At 35.8% G+C, this 19861-nt stretch overlaps 1 protein-coding gene across 1 annotated transcript in view; it reads right to left on the reverse strand.

Annotated features, from left to right (window-relative positions):
• Nucleotides 1-19861, reverse strand: part of Mib1 (mindbomb E3 ubiquitin protein ligase 1) — a 117597-nt gene that overhangs the window by 22749 nt on the left and 74987 nt on the right. Inside the window, exons 12-13 of the mRNA XM_013014821.1 lie at nucleotides 19068-19265; nucleotides 15927-16078 (exon numbers count right to left, since the gene is read on the reverse strand). Coding sequence (XP_012870275.1) covers nucleotides 15927-16078; nucleotides 19068-19265 — 350 coding nt within the window. The remainder of the gene's footprint in view (nucleotides 1-15926; nucleotides 16079-19067; nucleotides 19266-19861) is intronic.

Below are 19861 nucleotides of genomic sequence, written 5' to 3' on the forward strand. Positions count from 1 at the left end.
ACACACACACACATATATATATATACACACACACACGTGTGTGTATACAAACAATTGTTTAAAGTTATCCTTAAAAAGCATCAAAGAAGATGGGCACAAGCTCACACTACTCAGGAGGCTGAGATCTGAGGATGGTGGCTCAAAGCCAGTTAGGGCAGAAAAGTTCCCATGAGACACTTAATCTCCAATTAACCACTCAAAAACCAGAAGTGCCACTGTGGCTCAAGGGGTAGAGTGCTAGCCTTGAATCCAAACAGGCTCAGGGACAGCACTCAGGCCCTGAGTTCAAGCCTCACAAACAACCAAAAAGAAAAAAAATGAATCAAAGATTTAAAGTCTAAGCATTACATAGTAGGAGAAATAATTATCAAGAAATCCTGAGTATGGTAATATATGCCTGTAATAACAACAGGAGCTTGAGAGATAAGTAAAGGTGGCCAACTGCTAATGGCTCATGCCTATAATCCTAGCTATCCAGGAGGCTGAGATCTGAGGGCTGAAATTCAAAGCCAGCCAGGGCAAGAAAGTCTTTGAGACTCTTATCTCCAATTAACCACCAAAAAACCAGAAGTAGAGCTACAACTCAAAGTGCCTAGCATTAGCCTTGAGCAAAAGAGCTCAGGGACAGTGTCCACATACTGAGTTTAAGCCCCAGGACTAGGGGGAGGGAGCGAGAGGGAGAAAGAGGGAGAGGGAGAGGGAGAGGGAGAGAGGGAGAGAGAGAGTGTTCAGGGACAGGCTGGAATGGAAAATACTGAGAACTGAGACTTTATCAACAAAAGAAGGAAAGGGGTAAAAGAAAGAGAGAAGAGAATGAAGGAGAAAAAAGGGAGAGAAGAGAGAGAGGGTGGGGGAAAACTTAAAAGTGTAATTTGAAAGAAAATTCACTGAATATATTTATTCATGAATTGATGTTTGCTTAAAGACTGACACCTACAGTAATTATTCATGAAAAGAATATTTGGTATTGGAGATGTGGCTCAAATGGTACAGCTTCTGCCCAGATTGGGGGGGGGGGGCGAGGAGCAGGGGAACAAGCAAGAGCTTGAGTTCAAGTACCAGTATTGCCACACACATACACAAAGAGTGCTGGAGGCTAGAAGAGTGTTTCAAGAGTGCTTGCCTAGAAAGCTTGAGGCTCTGAGTTCAAGTCCTAGTACCAAAAGCTGTGGCATAGAGAGCATCAATATATACATTTTAACACTGACATATACATACTGATAAATATACATACATATAGTTGCATATATATTAACTCTTTATTTTGCTCATATCACTTTTATAAAGTAAAAATAGGAAAATTTTGACATTACAAAAGGAAAAAGTAATAGGACATGTATTAGACACACTTTCCTAAGGTGAAATATGAGACAAAAATTTGGATAGAGAAATATTATATATATATATATGGAGAAATAGGATGAAATTGCTGATGAGAATGGATATGAATGAAACTGTGAGCCTCTAAAATCATGAGACTAAGGCCTCAAATAGAACAGAATGTGTTTCTTTAACGGCAACAACCTATAAATCCCAAGTAGAGAGTTCAAGAATTGTAAGAATAGGCTGTAGTAGATTCATGAACCTCCACAACTCACTCAAATTGAGGACTTTATAGATCTCTTTTATAAATGTCTAAATATTTTTAGATTAAAGGATAAAAGCTTAAAAAGTGCTAAAGACTAAGCAAATACACATTTTTTTCTATAAAATCAGTTCACTATACTTCAAAGTTTCAGTTCTCTCTCAGTACAAAATAACTACTACGTACATAAAACATACATATATACATAAAACACCTATTTGTTATGGAATAACCCCTGGTTCATTCAATTTGCAATGAACTAACTCCAAAAACTACAATTTGTGGCAAGTATATGTGAAGTGAAAAAAACAATTCCAAGTTTCAAAATTTGCTCTTAAATTAGAACACTCAAATCATTTTTCCTTCAGTAAGATGTTTTACTATCATCTGATTATTGGTCTACTTTTGTACAGGAATTACTAGGGTGTGTGTGTGAGAGAGAGGTGGGGGAGAAAGAGAGATAGAGCTAGAGTCTTGCTATCTAGTTCAGGCTGGCAATGAACTTGCTATCCTCTTGCTTTAGCTTCTCAAGTACTAGGATTACAGCTGTGTGCCACTCAGCTCTGTTTCTTTATCAGATTTTAAAATAGATATATGACCCAAAGCACATAGCTTAAACATTCTTTCCAGTGGCAATTGCTGAGTTATAAACACTGTTCAGGGATGACAGGAATTTTGGAAGACTATAGACTCTCCTCCAGAGAACTGCACAACAAAGTCTTAAAAATAAACTTTTTGTGTGTATGTGCAGGTACTGCAGCTTGAACTCAGGGCCTGGGTGCTGTCTCTAAGAGTTTTGTTTTTGTGTTTTGTCAGTCGTGGGGCTTGAACTCGACCTGGGCGCTGTCTCTCAGCTCTTCAGTTCAAGGCAAGTGCACTACCACTTGAGCCTCAGCGCCACTTCCGGTTTTCTGGTGGATAATTGGAAATAAAGTCTCATGGACTTTCCTGCCTGGGCTGGCTTTGAACCATGATCCTCAGATCTCAGCCTCTTGAGTAGATAGCCAGCCCAGGCAGGAAAGTTTATGAGACTCTTATCTCCTATTAACCACCAGAAAACCAGAAGTGGCGCTGTGGCTCTAGTGGACAGTGCCCAGGCCCAGAGTTCAAGCCCCATGACTGACAGAAAAAGAAAACACCTTGCCAAGATACACAAGTTTTAAGTGATAAGTTAAAAACTGAGTTTAAACAACATCATCACGTGTTTTGTGGGAGGATGATGCTTTTTTTGTTCCTCTGATGCAGTTACTCTTTCGTCCCTATACTAGATTCTTCGTAAGTAAGTCACTGTGTAGCCCACTGTGTAGGAATGGAAGGTGTGTTCTGTCTCCTTGAGAGTGTAGAATAGACAGAAATTATTCTTCTACACTGGAGTTTTGTAGAGGATTAATTTCTGCCTCTGTTAAGAGACCTATTGCCCCTTTATCTTAATTAGAAATTGCCAACCCCCTCAAAGGTCAACAAAAATACAGGACCACTAAAAAAGAGCCCATCATTGGGCCCAAGTTGCAAGGCTAGTTCTAAAGGAAAGTAAAGGAATAGTCCCTGGTCCCCTCACCTCACATACTGACAGCAGCTCAGAACAATCCACCTCTTACTTTTCCATAGGAGCAGCAATTTTAAGAAGACACAGTATACGACCAAGAAAGGCAAGCTGCAGGATGCTCCCTGCTGTATTTCAGCTAAATAAGAGAAGAGCCTGTAGTTGTTACATTGCAAGCACTGAAGGCCATGAGATACTGGGATGTGTTACTAGCTCAATAAACTAATGATCTTATTAATAAGCCAACTCCCCACTGTGGATAAGATTTGGTGAATTTTCCCTAACGCTCAATCACTGTTCTTCATTTCTCAACTGGTTGTTTTCCAAGAGGCTAAGGACATGGATGCTTTAGAGATAAGATCTTACTACCAGTTAAGCAGGCATTTGTGAATAGTGCCAAAGCAGCATTAAGTTCCAGAATAGTGGTGCCTAGCATAATCCCTGGCACATGGCAGTACTCAAACGTTTGCTGAATGATGAACAAGTGAGTTCTAAGAAGCAGAAGGGACAAGCAGCTGTCTACATTGGCATGTAGTATTCAAATGACAGAAGGTCAATTTCTAGGACCTGCCATGTTGTCTCTAACGTCTTTCTTCAGAGAGCAAACATTTTCAAACAAACTCATAAGAGCTAAATTGTGGCGGTCTTACATATTAGTACTCAATGCAGAAAGACCAGCACTGTGGCAAATATTAGATGCTCAATAAAATGCTTACTGAGTTAATAAAAAAATCCTTCAAAGGACAGGTAAAGCAAGTTAGTCTACAATGCATAAAGGAACTTATTAAGAAACTTATTAAGAAATTTATTAAGAAAACTTATTAAGAAAGTAGAAGTTCATTGGGGGTATGATCAAAGATTACTACACAACCTAAACATCTTTAGTTCAAAAAAGTATACTTTTCTGAATTATGTTGAATGGAAAGAATGAAGAAAAAAGCAAGTGACTAGGATCTGAGAATCCCAGCTTGAAGTCAGGAAAGTCCATGAGACTATTATCTCAAATTAACCAACTAAATGCCAGAAGTGGAACTGTGGCTCAAGTGGCAGAACTCTAGCAAAAAAGCTCAGGGACAGCACTCAAGCCCTCAATTCAAGCCCTACAACCAACACAAAACGAAATAACAACCCAATTCATGAATTGATGTTTGCTTAAAGACTGACACCTACAGTAATTATTCATGAAAAGAATAAAAGAATATTTGGTATTGGAGATGTGGCTCAAATGGTACAGCTTCTGCCCAGATTGGGGGGGGGGGGCCGAGGAGCAGGGGAACAAGCAAGAGCTTGAGTTCAAGTACCATTTTCTTTAGGTATCTATCAGACACACACACACACACACACAGCAATGAATAGCAAAATAAGATAATTTAGGAACCTGAAATTTAACCTATTTTAAAATCTGAGGTGTGTCATCTCACAATATATATAAAAGTATTTCTAGGAAAGCTGGTCCTTTAAAATTGTCAAATATCTACAGAAGCATTCTTTATGTCAATATTAAAATAGCTATCTAAAATTTAACTGCTAGGGTAAAAGCACTATAGAAAAAAAGAATGTCAAGGACAACTTGTAGGAGAATGAGCTTTGAAAACATTATAGATTTCTTGATTCTTAACATTCAAGAAGAATATATCTGAAAGGGATGGGAAGGGGAAACAAAGGAGAAGGCTACAATGCTTGATAAGAAATGTACTCATTATCTTGCCCATGTAATTGTAACCCCTCTGTACAGTATTTTCACAATAAAAAAATAAAAATTAAAAAAAGAAGAATACATCTGAATCAAGAACAAACTATAGTTGGTTTCTTTTGGGCATTTTCAGGTTCATGATATTTGAAATTTTATCTCCATAGGTTACATTTTGTCTGTGGTTAAAAAAGCAAATTTCTAAATTAAAATTTACCAGAAATATATTATTAAATCTTAAAACAAGCCAGGCACTGGGGTCATGCCTGTAATCCTAGTTACTCAGGAGGCTCAGATTTGAGGGTCATGGTTCAAAGCTAGTCCCTACAGAAAAGTCCATAAGACTCTTCTACTTTTTTTTTTTTTTTTTGGTCAGTTGGGGGGCTTGAACTCATGGCCTACACATTCTCCCTGAGCTCTTTTTGCTCAAGGATAGTGCTTACTCTTCCACTTTGAGCCACAACACCACTTCCACTGTGAAACTCGTATCTCCAATTAAATACCAAAAAGGCCAGAAATGGAGCTGTGACTCTAGTGGTAGAGTGCTAGACTTGAGCCAAAAAAAAATTCAGGGACAGCATTCAGGCCTGAGTTCAAGTCCCAGGACTGGCACAAAAAAAAAAAAAAACTGTTTTAAGAACTCTTAGAACAGAAGTATTTTATCTTTGAAACATACACTATATAACAAAGTTATAAACAGGTTCATAACTACTTTTGTTGTTGTTGTTGTTTATGGGGTACCCAGAAATTGAACCTAGGGCCTCATGCATGCTAGGCAAGCACTCTACCATTAAGCCACATTCCCTACCCCTCATGACTACTTTAATTTGTGGTAATGTATGCAACAATTATACCTAAATATAATTTCAGAAATTTACAGAATCATGGTATTATAGAAAGAAAAGAAAAACTATAAAATAGGACATAAAATAGAATTCGTAATAAAATGCATTGGCACCCACCCAGTTACTCAAAATCATTCTGGACCCTGTTTTTTATAAGTACTACAAAAAATTAAAGTTGACATTGAACAAAAATTTTTAAGTAGTATTTCTAAGATTTCATTTGTTTACTACCTCTTTTTACTTAATGGTCTCCTTGCACATTAATATACAGACTCTACTTAGCACTTCTACTTTCCATTCAAATACTATTCAATAAATTTTAAAAGTACACACAGCAATAACCAGCTCTAAACATAACCTTACAAAATCCTTCAAGCCCTGAGCTGTGAAACATTACTATCCAAGACATTTTTACCAACAAAAAAATCCAAGTTGTAAAATCTACTTTGGCAGTGGAGGAATTTCACTTGTTCCATATCTGTCTAAAGACTATTTTGCCACAAACGAGGGTATTTTTTTTTTCCTTTTTCTTCTTCTCTCTGCAGTGCTTCTAAGTATAGTGACAGCCACATGAGGCTTTCCTAGTCTCAGCGCAAGCTCAGTGAAAATCTGGGAAATGTAAGTGGAAACATGAGAGACCTCTTTATTTGGCAGCACTTAAAAGGGGGGAGGCAGGACAAATGGCAAAGCAGTGTTGGACTGCAGGATGAGCAATCAATAGGCAGAAAGCAAGATAGAGGCTTCCACAGCTTCTGGATCGACAATCGACAGCTGAGAGACTATTTTTTGCTATGGTTGACTAAATATGGTCAGGGAAGAGAGAGGCACAAGAGAGCCTGTTTGCCTGGGAGTGCATGTTTCAAATGCTTAGCTGCCTATAAAGCTGTAACAGTTGAGCCTGTGGTCACTGAGAGAAGAATATAAGTTAGCTTCTGTAGTGAGCATGTCGAAGTCGCAACCTCGCTTGCAGACTGATCTCTGGATATGACAAGGTAGTTACAAGATCTGCCATTTAATCCTGGAACTCAAAAAAAAAAAATCTCAAAGGAAGAAATGATGCAGAATATTTCTTGAGGAGTCAGAAGAACCCAAAGTAATCTGATGGGCAAAGGAAAACAGGGTGAATGTTTTAGTTACTTGGGGGGAATAGGGTGTGTTTTGGGCTTTTTTTAAAAAAAAACTATTTTGGACTGTAAAATTAACTTCCTCTACAACTTTTTCCCCCTCTTTTGTAGCATTTCATCTGACAAAAAAAAAAAGCTAAAGCTAAATACATTTCCTTGGCTGATATAGCAACATTGCTTCGTTAAACTTAATTCTCTCTACATATTCACAATACTTGGTATTTGACATTCCACAACTGGCCAACATTGATTGAATTTTATTATCTTAAGGGCAAAGGGAGAGGAGAGATAAGTAGGTTGGCTCTTTTGTTGTTGCTTATTTGTTTGTTTTCCAATTTATTTCAAAAGGTGAGGTTCTATCTTCTCTGATACACCCTTTCTATATCAAGTGCATAAAAAGAAGTGCTGAATCAGCGAATCGAGTGAAGGAGCAATCAGGATGAGACGGCTGCTGCTGTGTGACTCTCCAGGCCATTACCTCTCTTCCTGCTGCAAATACTGCATGGCACTAATCTTACAGGTAACAGAGAAGGCCTGTTCTTTTAAGGATGCTTATGACCTTCTGCATGCTTGTCTATTATTGATTTGATAAATGTTCATATTGTTAAACTAAATTCTATCTGGGCATAGTCTAATTTTTCCATTTAAATTACTGATAGGTTAAAAAAAGAATACCGCTCAAACATAGCATACAAGTCAATCTCAAAAAGTGTACAAATATATTACTAACATTAATATTACTGAAGAGTTAGACTTTACAGTTTGTGATTAAATGATGGTTTTAAGTCCTGGGCAAATCTGTATCCACTGCTTCCAAGTATGTTACCTTTTCAAGACTATTTCAAGATATGGTCAACCAAGAAACATGACAGAATATAAAATATATTTAATTCTGAAAGCTAAATCCCGAAGAGCACAATGTCATTCTACCACTGCACTGCTGACTGCTGTAGCACGGGTGCTGGTTCCTGCTATGCTGATTTGCTCCTATGTGCTCGCTGCACTAGCTACTTATCACAGGCTGCAGAAATTCTACTACCCTGGCTTTCTTTCCCTTTGCCAAATAGCAACATTTCTTAAGGTTTTCTTTTAAATTAACGCCTTACAATTATACATTCTTCTCATGCTAAATAATCATACATCTATCAGTTCTTTTAATGCAAGAAAACGCAAAGAATTAAACTTACTAAAATTAGACATTAATACTTCTATTTGGATTTATATCCAACCCAAAAATGAGCACAGGTAAGGAACTAATGCAGACAAAGGGACAACAAAGCTTTCAAACAATCATGAATTGTTATCTGAAGCTACAGGAAAAAAAAATCCCCATTTAAAAAAAATTCACATTTCATTCACACAGACCTGGTTTTTCTCCTTGTTTCAACCTTAGTATCAATTCTAGAAGTACTAACTAATTAAGGTCTGAACAATTAAGATCTGGTTTGTTAAAAAAAAAAAGAGTTTGAACCAAATTATTATCTTTTACAGAATTTAGAAGAAAACTACAAAAGTATAAAAAGAAAGAACTCCCTGAAGACTATGAAGAAACACTAGGTTAATGTTAGCAATTTCTGAAATGCAGCATAAAACGCCATTGATTCTATGAACCTCTTGCAAAAACAAACTAGGACAAAGTTCAGAAGATAACTGGTCAAATGTTTAGAAAAGCTTATTTCCGTCAAGAACAAGAAACCGTAAGTGGCATTAAATGGCTTGATCAGGTAAATTTGTTTTAAAGTTTAGCTTTTGATAAATTAATTTCTGCAAATTATCTACCACTGCTCTACTTCAGTAAGCTGAGTGTATTACTAACAAATAGGAAGGTATTTCATGTTTTTACAGCAAATAACTTAGTAATACCTACTCAGAGAACATACTTCTTTATGTACCCATATGAACATACAATGCTATGGAATGTAAAGAAGTATGTATTTTTGGTAGGTAATAAGCCACCAAGAGGAAACTAAACTGCAGCTAAAGGAAGCGACTTGCTTTCTACATGGATGACCTTCATTTGGCAAATCAACTACTATCAAGGAGATGACCTCTAGCAATAATAACCCTCCTCTCCAAATATACCTACTACTTACAATTAGAAACTAAATATTGTGAAGAAGGAAAAAGAACTCATAAGTAGAATTCAAATTATCAGGAAAATTTTTAAGCATTTAACTTTAAAACATTATTACATATTTTTGAGTACTCACGATTAAAATTTGATTACAACTTGGAAAAGTATTATTAGCATAGAAGAGTAAGATAATTTGATATTCACTTAAGTGTAATCACATTAGTAGGGTCAACTGATTTGAAAACTAAGATACAACAAAAGCTGATTCTCACATTTTAACTATTATTCCTCACATTTGTAAATTTATACTTTCTATTAGTGGAATTTCCTAAGCAAAAATTTCACTGTTTTAGGTTTTCTTTTTTGGTAGATGTTATCTTTTAAGTAATCTCATATTTGTTAGGTCTCTATTGTAAGTTCCACTTGAAAGGCTATGCCAGTACTTAAAATGAATTAAAGCATAAGAATAAATGGTGAAAAATGACAAAATGTTGAGCTATAGTTGTAACTCACTAGAGTATATTGATAATAAAGAAATTGTATTATATGGAATTTGCTTTTTCAAAAACAGGGCATATAAAATGAAAATTCTATAAGCCAACTTATATGACAAAATAATCACTTTTCTTGGTGCTGTCCAACTATAATTAATTTTTATAGACATGATGAAGACACTATATACAGCATGGCAGAGATAAAAATATTTTTGTATTTCAGTCTTTTGTATAAAGATTATAATGAATTTCTTCACAACTAATTAGTACCTAATTTAAGCTACTCTATTACAAAATTTGTAAAGAATACTAGTTTTCACATATCCTCATTTCTTATTTCAGCTGTAGTATTTTTCATCTACAAAAAGTGCAACATTTTATTTGCATATCAGAAATTGAACAGAAATGACTACAAGTTGACTCGTTGAGACAGAAAGGTGATTTTTATTTTATCTAATTAAAAATGAATTACTTTTCTTATGCACTTATTGAAGTTATAAAGCATGATTTTAACATTCTTTACAAAAAAAATTAGTTCAAATATTTAACTATAGGCTTTCTAACCTTCTACAAAACAAAATGCCAATGTTTCATGCTCCATTTGTTAAGTTTACCTGTACATATCCTAAATACCAAAAAAACTGAAACTGCAATCCTCAAAAATAGAGGTCATTCTGTAAAATTACCAAATTATTTTGTAATGAATAATTATATTAGTTGTTCTGCAGGTATAAAAAGTTTATTTTTTAAAGTTTTAATTACTAAACATTATTTCTTTGCTATAGTATTGAGTATACAAGTCTTAAAAATTAAATAGGCTATCCATTTATAAAGTTATAAACTAATTCTGATGTTTACAACAAGTTTAGCTTAACATATCTAAGACTATTTTCAATCACTATAAAATGTCACATCTATCACTTAGATCAGCTGTTCATTTTTAACTGAGGACATGTTAAACTCTGGGCATCTGCTGACACTGGTGTAACTCAAACATTTCAACTGTCTCCCTGACAAGGATAACAGATGCTGACATTATCAAATGCTGTACTATTTTTTTCCCATGGCCTCTCCTTGCCCCGATATGGCCAGTATACGAAACTGAGCTGCCATCCAAGAGCACACTTGAGCAACTGGATCTGCTAAACGGCTCCCATATAACTAGTAAAAATAGAAACAGTGGTATTGCTATCTTCAGCACTTAAGTGCAGGCAATTTAACACCTGTTTTACTTCTATTAGAATAAATGATGGAAGGAACTGTAGTTGCATTAATTTTAACAGTAGCATGACACTTAGCAACCAACAGATGCAATTCTTACATACTTAATATAAGAACTGTTCATACATTGTCCAAAATTCTGTTGACATTCTCCTAGTTCAGGTCAAAACAATAACCATACAGAATAATTTATTTTTTAAATGTATCACTGAGAGCTCTTGTGTTACAGACAAACTATTATTTATCATATTTGTACAGAGTCAATGTATACAGGTCAATGTATGAAGCTGACAATGGGAAATAGCTAGGTAGTTTATACTCCAAATGAAATCTAGTCAAAAAAATAAACCTTTAATTTAAAGGGTAAAATTACTAATCCATGATCAGTAAGCTTTTATAAGCAAAACCAAAGAAAAATATGATAGTGACCTGGTAGTTTTTCTCAATACAAGCATGTCCAAGCAATTCACTGACTATATCTGAGATTTATTTACTAACAAAAGAGCAGAGGTATTTTTTAAGGTCACCCATTCTTCCACCCTATCAGCAACTTGCTATTAATCTTCAATTTTAATACTAAAAAGAGCAGCAGCAGAAATATGATTAATATTGTTCTTCCCCAACTTTTAGCTTACCTACTTAAGGAATCTGGCTTACTTCTAAAGAAAAACAGAAAACATTTCTCTGAAATATATCAGTATCTAGTTGTTCATTTAAAAATGCTTTGGGTTTTGAATATGTTATAGTTTACATTTAAGACTTAAGCAAAGATGCACAGTAATTCCTAAATGAACTGCAATGTCTTTTAAAAGTACTTTTTAAAAAAAATTAAATTGTTACTATAAAGGAGATGTACAAAGGGGTTACTGTTATGTAAGTCAGGCTATGAATACATTTTTGGACAATGTCACACCTTCCTCGCTGTCTCCCAGTTTCGCTGGTGGTGGTGTTGTTTAAAGATTTCTAAACTCTAAGAGTAAAGTGCCTCCAAACTAGAAATTTTACATTCACTGATAGGAGAATTTATAACACTTCAAGATGGTCTGTATATTTTAACTGTTTTGGATCCCAAACTAGCAGCACTACAATGCTTTGCTAAAGCTGGTAAAATGGAACCAAATCGCCTCTTCAATGGATTTGGTCCCCTTCAACCAGCTGTAGCTATGCATTGATTACTACAGGATAGCCAACGTTTTCATTTGTGAATATCAATTATATATCAACTAATTTAAATTTATGTAAGTTATTCAGGTTGTGATTAAAACCAACTTGTCATTAATTGTATTTGGAAGAACAATTGTGGTTAAAGATGTTTATAAGAAGCTTTACTGAAAAAAATATGTAATGACTTAAAAACTTCAAATAAAATTATTTATGATATCTTGGTATTAAATTTCTTATTCTTCATAAAATACTGAAATGTAGATTATATTTCATAGTAAAAATAAACTCTTAGTAGAAAAAAGGTATCAAATATCTCAGCCTGCAATTACAATTGATATATGTTATGTCATCTTCTGATACTTTTCAATGTTCAATTAAAATCATATCTACAGTCAAAACTACCTAAAATGTGTTATTGAAGAAGAAATAAAGAAGACAAGTAGCTTTATTTGATACATTAACTTTCTTATAGAAGCCAAGTGGTTTTTTATTTTTTTAATATCACATGACACAAATTATATGACTGAAAGCATCACTATTATATATTTTCTGAGGAATCCAAGAATTATGTAAGAATTGAAACAAGAAAAAAAATTCTGCTACAATGCCTATTCTTTTACATTTCAAAAATATTTTAAAGATATCTGTTTCCAAAACCCTTCAATTTTTAATTTATCTTAAATGTTATGATTTAATGTAATATTGTATTCTACATACCCTCAATCAGAGAATGGGGTTGTGGCTCAAATGGCAAAATGCCTGCCTAGCAAGTGCAAAAAAAAAAAAAATCACAAAATAAATAAATTACTGGTCTTTTTGACCATTCTAATCTGAAATAGTTATTCTACATTAGCTCCTAACACAGTTCCCCACTGAGTTCCTCTATAATTAATTATAAATATCTTGTGAAATCTTACCTTCGCTATCAAATTACAACCAATTGAGTGCTTATAGTGTTCAGTGCACTGTGGGGGGTATACAATTGGATTTGAGTGCCCATAATTTTAACAAAAAGACATTGGATCCTGAGGTTCAAGTAGTAGAACACCAGCCTAGGAAACAACACCAAGCCAGCTCAAGACTGAGTTCACACCTTGATACTAGTAAAAACAAAAGCATAGAAATGTATATGGTAACAAGACAACATTGAGTACATTAGAGTACATGTAATAAAATAAGAACACAGAATAAGAAGCTACCAAAAGAACAAAAAATAACTACAATAAACAGGCAAAGGAAGCCCAGCGAGATGTTGGAGCAACATTTGTAATCCTAGATACTCAAGAGCCTAAGATCCAGAGGGTACAGTTCAAAGCCAGCCTGGACAGCAAAGTCCATGTAACTATCTCCAATTAACCAGTAAAACACTGAACTGGAGCTGTGGCTCAAAAAGTAGAGTGTAAATCTTTTTAAGTGAGCAAGCCAAGCAAACTCAAAGCCTGAATTAAAGCCCCAGTACCTCCATAAAAAAAAAGGAAAAGAAAAAGAAGAAACTTTGGGGGAAAGCTAGCTAAGAAGGTATTTTTTTGTATAAAGAGATGTTCAGAACACTGGAAGAAAGCCAAATAGCTTATTTTTTTTAAAGGAAAGGAGTATAATAATGTAGCTGGAGGGTAAAGCAGGTAAAGGATTAGTGAGAGACAAAGTTATAAAGGGAGAATTCAGGACACATTAGAAATAGGCTCTAGCTGGGCACAGTGGTGCATGCCTATAATCCTAGCCCTTGGTAGACTGAGGCCAAAGGGTTCTGTGTTAAAGTAGCCTGGGCTCAAAGAAACAAGCTTAAATGCCAAGCCAAGAGGTACAGGTTTTACTATGCACAAGGGCAAATGACTGGAGGCTCAAGAACAGGATAGAGAGCCATCAGGTCTATGAGTTTAGAACAATTAATTCTATGAAAGTTAATCAAGGAGAATAATCAGAGAAAAACCGTAACAGTGTAGCTGAAAATGGCCTAGGTAATTAATTAAGTCAGCAGCAATGGGAATAAAAAGAATGGAATATATTGGAAATAACAGTAAAATCAACAGAACTGTATAACTAATTAATGTTTCAATTAGTGTGAAAAAGTAAAGACAACCCTAAATAATGGGCAAGGGAGAAACAAGGCATTGATGCATGACTCTCAGCCAAACCACACACAGCTTGTGTGTCTTGCCTCACATATGACTGTAATACATAAATAGCATATCACGTGGTTAAGAGCTATGGTTCTGGAGTGACACTGACCTTTCTCAAACCCCAGTTACTCTTCTAATCAGCTACATAATCTTGAGTAAATAAATTCATGTCCTAAAAGTCTCAAATCCTTCATCTTTTAAATGAGAACATGAACACCCACTTCAAAAGCTGTTGAAGGGAAGGGGATATAGTTCAGTGGCTGAGTGCTTACCTAACAAACATATGACCCCCAGGTTCAATTCCCAGCACAGCAAGCAAACAAGCAAAAAGCTGTTGAAAAGATTGAGAAAATATACTTATAAACTTTAGTTTGGCCGGGCACCGGTGGCTCACGCCTGTAATCTTAGCTACTCAGGAGGTTGAGTTCTAAGGATCACAGTTCAAAGCCAGCCTGGGAAGCACAGTCCATGAGACTCTTAACCACTAGAAAACCAGAAATGGTGCTGTGGCTCAAGCGGTAGAGCGCTCACCTTGAGCTGAAGAGCACAGGGACAGCACCCAAGCCCAGAGTTCAAGCCCAAAACTGGCAAAAAAAACCAAAAACAAAACTTTAGTTTGTGGGGCTGGGAAGCTGGCTCAGAGGTAAAGTGCTTGCCTTGCATGCATGAGGCCCTAGGTTCAATTCCTCAGTACCACATAAAAGCCAGAAATGGGACTGTGGCTCAAGTGGTAGAGCGCTAGCCTTGAGCTCAAAAGCTGAAGGACAGTACCCAGGCCCAGAGTTCAGGTCCTACAACTGACAACAACAACAACAAAAAAAAAACAACAAAAATCAACTTTAGTATGTGGCAAAGTGCTATTATTATTATCCATATATATATATATATATATACACACATGCAAATATATATATATATATACATACACATGTGTGTACATATAAATATTTGAGTGTGTTAATGTAAATAATGTGGGGCACTAAAATTTATATAAATCATTATCATCTTCTATTTAAATGGAAGAAAATAGATACTAGCTGCCTCCCTCTCAATGCAAAAGTATGATATATTCATCTATTGGTAATGTGAAAAATTTCAAGACATTAACATGATATGGTTTTTCATTTCATCCTACTAACGAGTAGCAATAAAATTCTTTTGGTTTCTGTGATCTCCCTCTAGTGGTGATCCTAAGAAGCATTTTAAAAATTGGCACAAAAAAAAAAGGGGGAGGGGGCAGGGAGGGAACATGATAGAAATACACAGTAAGAAACAGTAAGAAATCAGGATAAATAAAATTATCCAAATAAAGTGAATATTTCTTAAGATATATAGATACAGGCCTGTTTCAACTACAAAAAGAAGACACCTTAGTGTCTTCAGCCTTAGGGCAGAATTTCCTAAAATGTATGTTAAAGTTAAAATTGTTCTAGGAGTTCGAGAGAATCTCAACATTAAATACAAGGTAAACCATCTTCTTTTCTGGAAAACCTTACAAATCCATTATGAGTAATCTGACTCCCAAAGCAGTCTTCCTCAAATTTTAACTAATAAGCCATTTTTTTTTCAGCACAGCACCTATCTATTTCTATAACAGTAACTAGGATCTATCTTATTTTCTAGTTGCTAGTGCTAGCTTATTATTGATAAGGAGCTAGGTAACTTTATATTTAGCCACAAACTTAGAACAAATTTAAAAACAAGTTACCATGTAAACATGGTATTGAACATGGGATTAGACAACACTCTGAGAATGATCTCGAAGAAACAAGTCTCAAAATGAAATGCTTTCAAATTAAATCCTTAGATGTAAGCCAATATTCCCAGTCTTTTATATCTACATTTCATATATATTTAAATAATTTCATATTACTTGTATTTTTTTAGCAAACACAATCATACTTAAATGAATATACTGAATGATGGGTTTAATTTCCACAACTTTTAAAATGATTTAAGATACTAAAGTTAGTTGAAATTATTTCCTCATCAAAATCAGAAAAGAACTAGAAAAAGCAAAGTGTTTTTAAATGGTACCTAAATATAATAAAAGATCACATTTTTACCTGGGATTTCCTCTTAGTGCAGCATGATGTAGAGCATTAAATCCATTATTGTTTGTAATGGTAACATCTGCTCCAGCTTCCAAAAGAACTGCCAGAATATCATCGCGTTTCTTACTTATAGCATCATGAAGAGGTGTATCACCTTCAGAATCCTTTAGGTTTTTGAAGTTTAAAGAGACCTTTATTATTTTTCCTTCAACTCATCATCACATCTGATAACAATGCTTACACAAAACTAAACAAAGAAACAGAGGCCTGACCTTATCCACCAACTCTCAGTAAGTGATCACACTCTGTGTTAAATATAAAAATGGAAGCAATGAAGTGATTGCCTACCATACAGGAGGCCCTGAGTTCCATTCCCACCAGTACCAAGGGAGAATACAGGCAAGAAACTGTGATAGACACACTGAAGTAAATAAAACAATATCACTAACTACTGTCCCACCAAATGCTGAACCAAAATTTACATCCATTTTCAGGCTTCATAGCAATGAATTCAAATCAGTGGTTTTTTAACCTTGGCTACATGTTAGAATATGCCAGGGAGCTATCAAAAATTCTGATGGGCTAGGCTGGTCTCTAGACCAAATAAATCTCTAGGGATGAAAAGCAAGCTTGTGGGGCTGGAGGTATGTTTTCAGTTGGTAGCATGTTAGCCAATGAGCAAAGCAAAGGATAACCATTCTTACCAAAAAAAAAAAAAAAACAAGAAAAAAAAGCAAGCTTCAAAAGACCTTCAGAGTTCCCCAGATTCATATATTACACACTCACTGGTGATAATCAATAGCCTAAATGTTTTCAAAGGGCAGGCAAGTGGTTACTATGCTTAAAGTAGAAATTAAAGTAAATGAAAATGTAAAGATCTCGATTTACCTCTATTTTCAAGCTATTTTGTACACTAATCATTTGGCAATGAGTAAATTATTAGTCATTCATCATCAGTTATCTGCACAGCTTCACAAATTCTCAAAAAGTCATATATATCCCATCCCATGGCATGTACCATGGTTGCCAAATCCAGCTTGCCACCTGTTTTTTGTAAATTTCACTAGAACACAGACTCTCTTTCATATATCTGTGACTGTTTTATTCTATAATGACAGAGCTGTGTACTTGTTACACAAAATACAATACTATCTAGTCATTTATATAAAAGTTTGACAATCACAGTTGTATGTTTACCCTTCCACATACAAATTCCTAACCCAAAGGGCTGGGAATGTGGCTTAGTGGTAGAGTGCTTGACTAGCATGCATGAAGCCCTGGGTTCAATTCCTCAGTACCACATAAACAGAAAAAGCTGGAAGTGGCACTGTGGCTCAAGTGGTAGAATGCTAGCCTTGAGCAAAAGAAGCTCAGGGACAGTGCCCAGTCCTGAGTTCAAGCCCCAGGACTAGCATTAAAAAAAAAATTAGTAGCCCAAGTTCAAACCAGGCATTTACCTTCAATCCTACTGTAAAAATAGCACAAATATTTGTAGTCTTCAACTTGATATGAGCTGTGAACAAGATGTGAAAACATTCCTACAGACTCCTGTTGTGCTCTGCCTGCTGGTCCCCATATTAGCTATTGCAAACTGTTAATACTGTCCTCAATTAACCTTTGTCTACATCCACTCAACCTCTCAAAACAGATCCTTGAGCCCCATTTCAGACAAAAAGATCAATAAATTCCCCCCTCCTTCAACACATAACATCCTCAATTCCTCTTCTATCCATATCCTGTCAGTTCCAAAATGTCTACACTTCAGAAACATTGCTGTCTATAACCACATAGTTGAAAACTTCCATTTTCTTTCAGTAGTTCTGAAGTCTGCACTCATAGTATTCCTGATCTTCTTCAATACCTCCTAAAATTTCTAGCTCTTGTGAATTATCTAAACTATAAGCAGATTCTAAAGTTCTAAACTATAAACCATCATTTTAATGATTCTCCCCTTTTTATTTTAATATTTAGTTTCCAATTTAAATTGGCATTTTTACATATTCAAATGCAGTTTTCTGCATTTCCTTTACATATGTATTTTAATTCACTTAGTTGCTAAAATGTGGTTGGGGAAAATCATTTATTAGGTGAATTTTGCTTCAAAAATTAGGTGATTACCCCCTTAAATTAGGTCACACTGTAATCAACCTTAAAAACAAGTATTTTCCAAAACAGAAAATCAGCCTAGACTGGATTAGATCTAGACCCTGAAATAAACTAAACAACAATGACAATAATTTAGATAATGTTGGAGTAATTATTACATAGTCTGTTGAGAATTTGGGGGTTTCAGATATTTTTGTTTGTGTTTTTTGTAATAGACTCTGATAGCCCAGGCTGGCCTAGAACATCTTTGGTTTTGCATAGTTGTTTTGTGTTGGTACTGGGGCTTGAACTCAAATCCTGGATACTGTCCTTTAACTTTTTAGTTCAAAGCTGATAATCTACCATTTGATCCAGCTTTTCAGGGTTAATCAGAGGTACAAGTCTCACACACTTTTCTTGCCTGGTCTGACTTTGAACTGCAATCCTCAGATCTCAGCCTCCCGAGTAGCTAAAATTACAGGTGTGACCCCCACCCCCCAGCACACAGAAATAATGTTTTATATAACCTAGTTACTATCTATTTTTTAAGATGTTAAAATTGCCATGATGAATAAAATTAAATCAAATCAACTTTTTTTTTGTCAGTCATGGGGCTTGAACTTTGGGCCTGGACACTGTTCCTCAGCTCTTCAGCACAAGGTGAGCACTCTACCACTTGAGCCACAGCACCACTTCCAGTTTTCTCGTGTTTAATTAGAGAAAAGAATCTCATGGACTTTCCTGCATGGGCTGGCTTTGAACCAAGATCCTCAGGTCTCAGCCTAATAAGTAGCTAGGATTACAGGTGTGAGCCACCAGCACCCAGCTCAAATCAACTTTTAAGATGATAATTTTGTAAGAAGTTCTTGCTTCTACCCTTAAATCTAAACCTAATCAATTGACATTTGAAAGGGCTCTTTGAGGAAGAAACAATTTGTCAATTTTGTTTATAACATCCTATGCTAGAATGTTATACAATCTATACACAAGTATACATTCTATATAAAAGTGCTACATCCTTGGATCTAGCACTTCTCTTTAATAGCATCCTTGGATTAGAAGTCTTACCTGGAGACTGGGATGGCAACCAAAGTCCAATAAAGTCTTCACAACCTGAAGATGGCCTTTATTAACAGCAATGTGAAGTGGTGTCTGTCGGCGCTTATTTCGAGCATTTAGATCAGCACTGCCTCGGTGTAGTACTTCTATAACAGCACCTTCATCTCCAAAAGCGGCATGATGAACTGCTCTATCTCCATCTTTATCCTAAACATGTGCATTTAAATCTCAATTAGTGAATAGTTAAAAGAAAGAGAAATAGGGCTAAGCATGGTGGGCCATGACTGTCCCAGTACTCAGGAAACTAAGGCAGGAGGATTGACCTGGAGGGCAGCTAGGGGGGTACACTAGGTTGGCACAGTGAGAGTCAATCTCAAAAGCTCTAAAGGGATGAGGAAGGAGAAACTTGTGAAGAAGATATAACAATACACTAAGAACTAGGTGAGCCGGGCACTGGTGGCTCACGCCTGTAATCCTAGCTACTCAGGAGGCTGAGATCTGAGGATCGCGGTTCAAAGCCAGCCCGGGCAGGAGAGACCGTGAGACTCCTATCTCCAATAAACCACCAGAAAACCGGAAGTGGCGCTGTAGCTCAAGTGGTAAAGCACTCGCCTTGAGCTGAAGAGCTGAGGGACAGCGCCCAGGCCCAGAGTTCAAGCCCCAAGGCAGACCAAAAATAAATAAATAAATAAGAACCAGGTGATTTTCAGAAAAGCAAACAGACAACTTGTGGGTGAGGGTGGGGGGAAAAACTGGGAGAGAGCGAGGGAAGGGATGACGTTGTCCAAAAGGGAAATGTACTC

This window comes from Dipodomys ordii, unplaced genomic scaffold (assembly GCF_000151885.1).
Source record: "Dipodomys ordii isolate 6190 unplaced genomic scaffold, Dord_2.0 Scaffold25, whole genome shotgun sequence".
Classification (NCBI taxonomy): Eukaryota; Metazoa; Chordata; class Mammalia; order Rodentia; family Heteromyidae; genus Dipodomys; species Dipodomys ordii.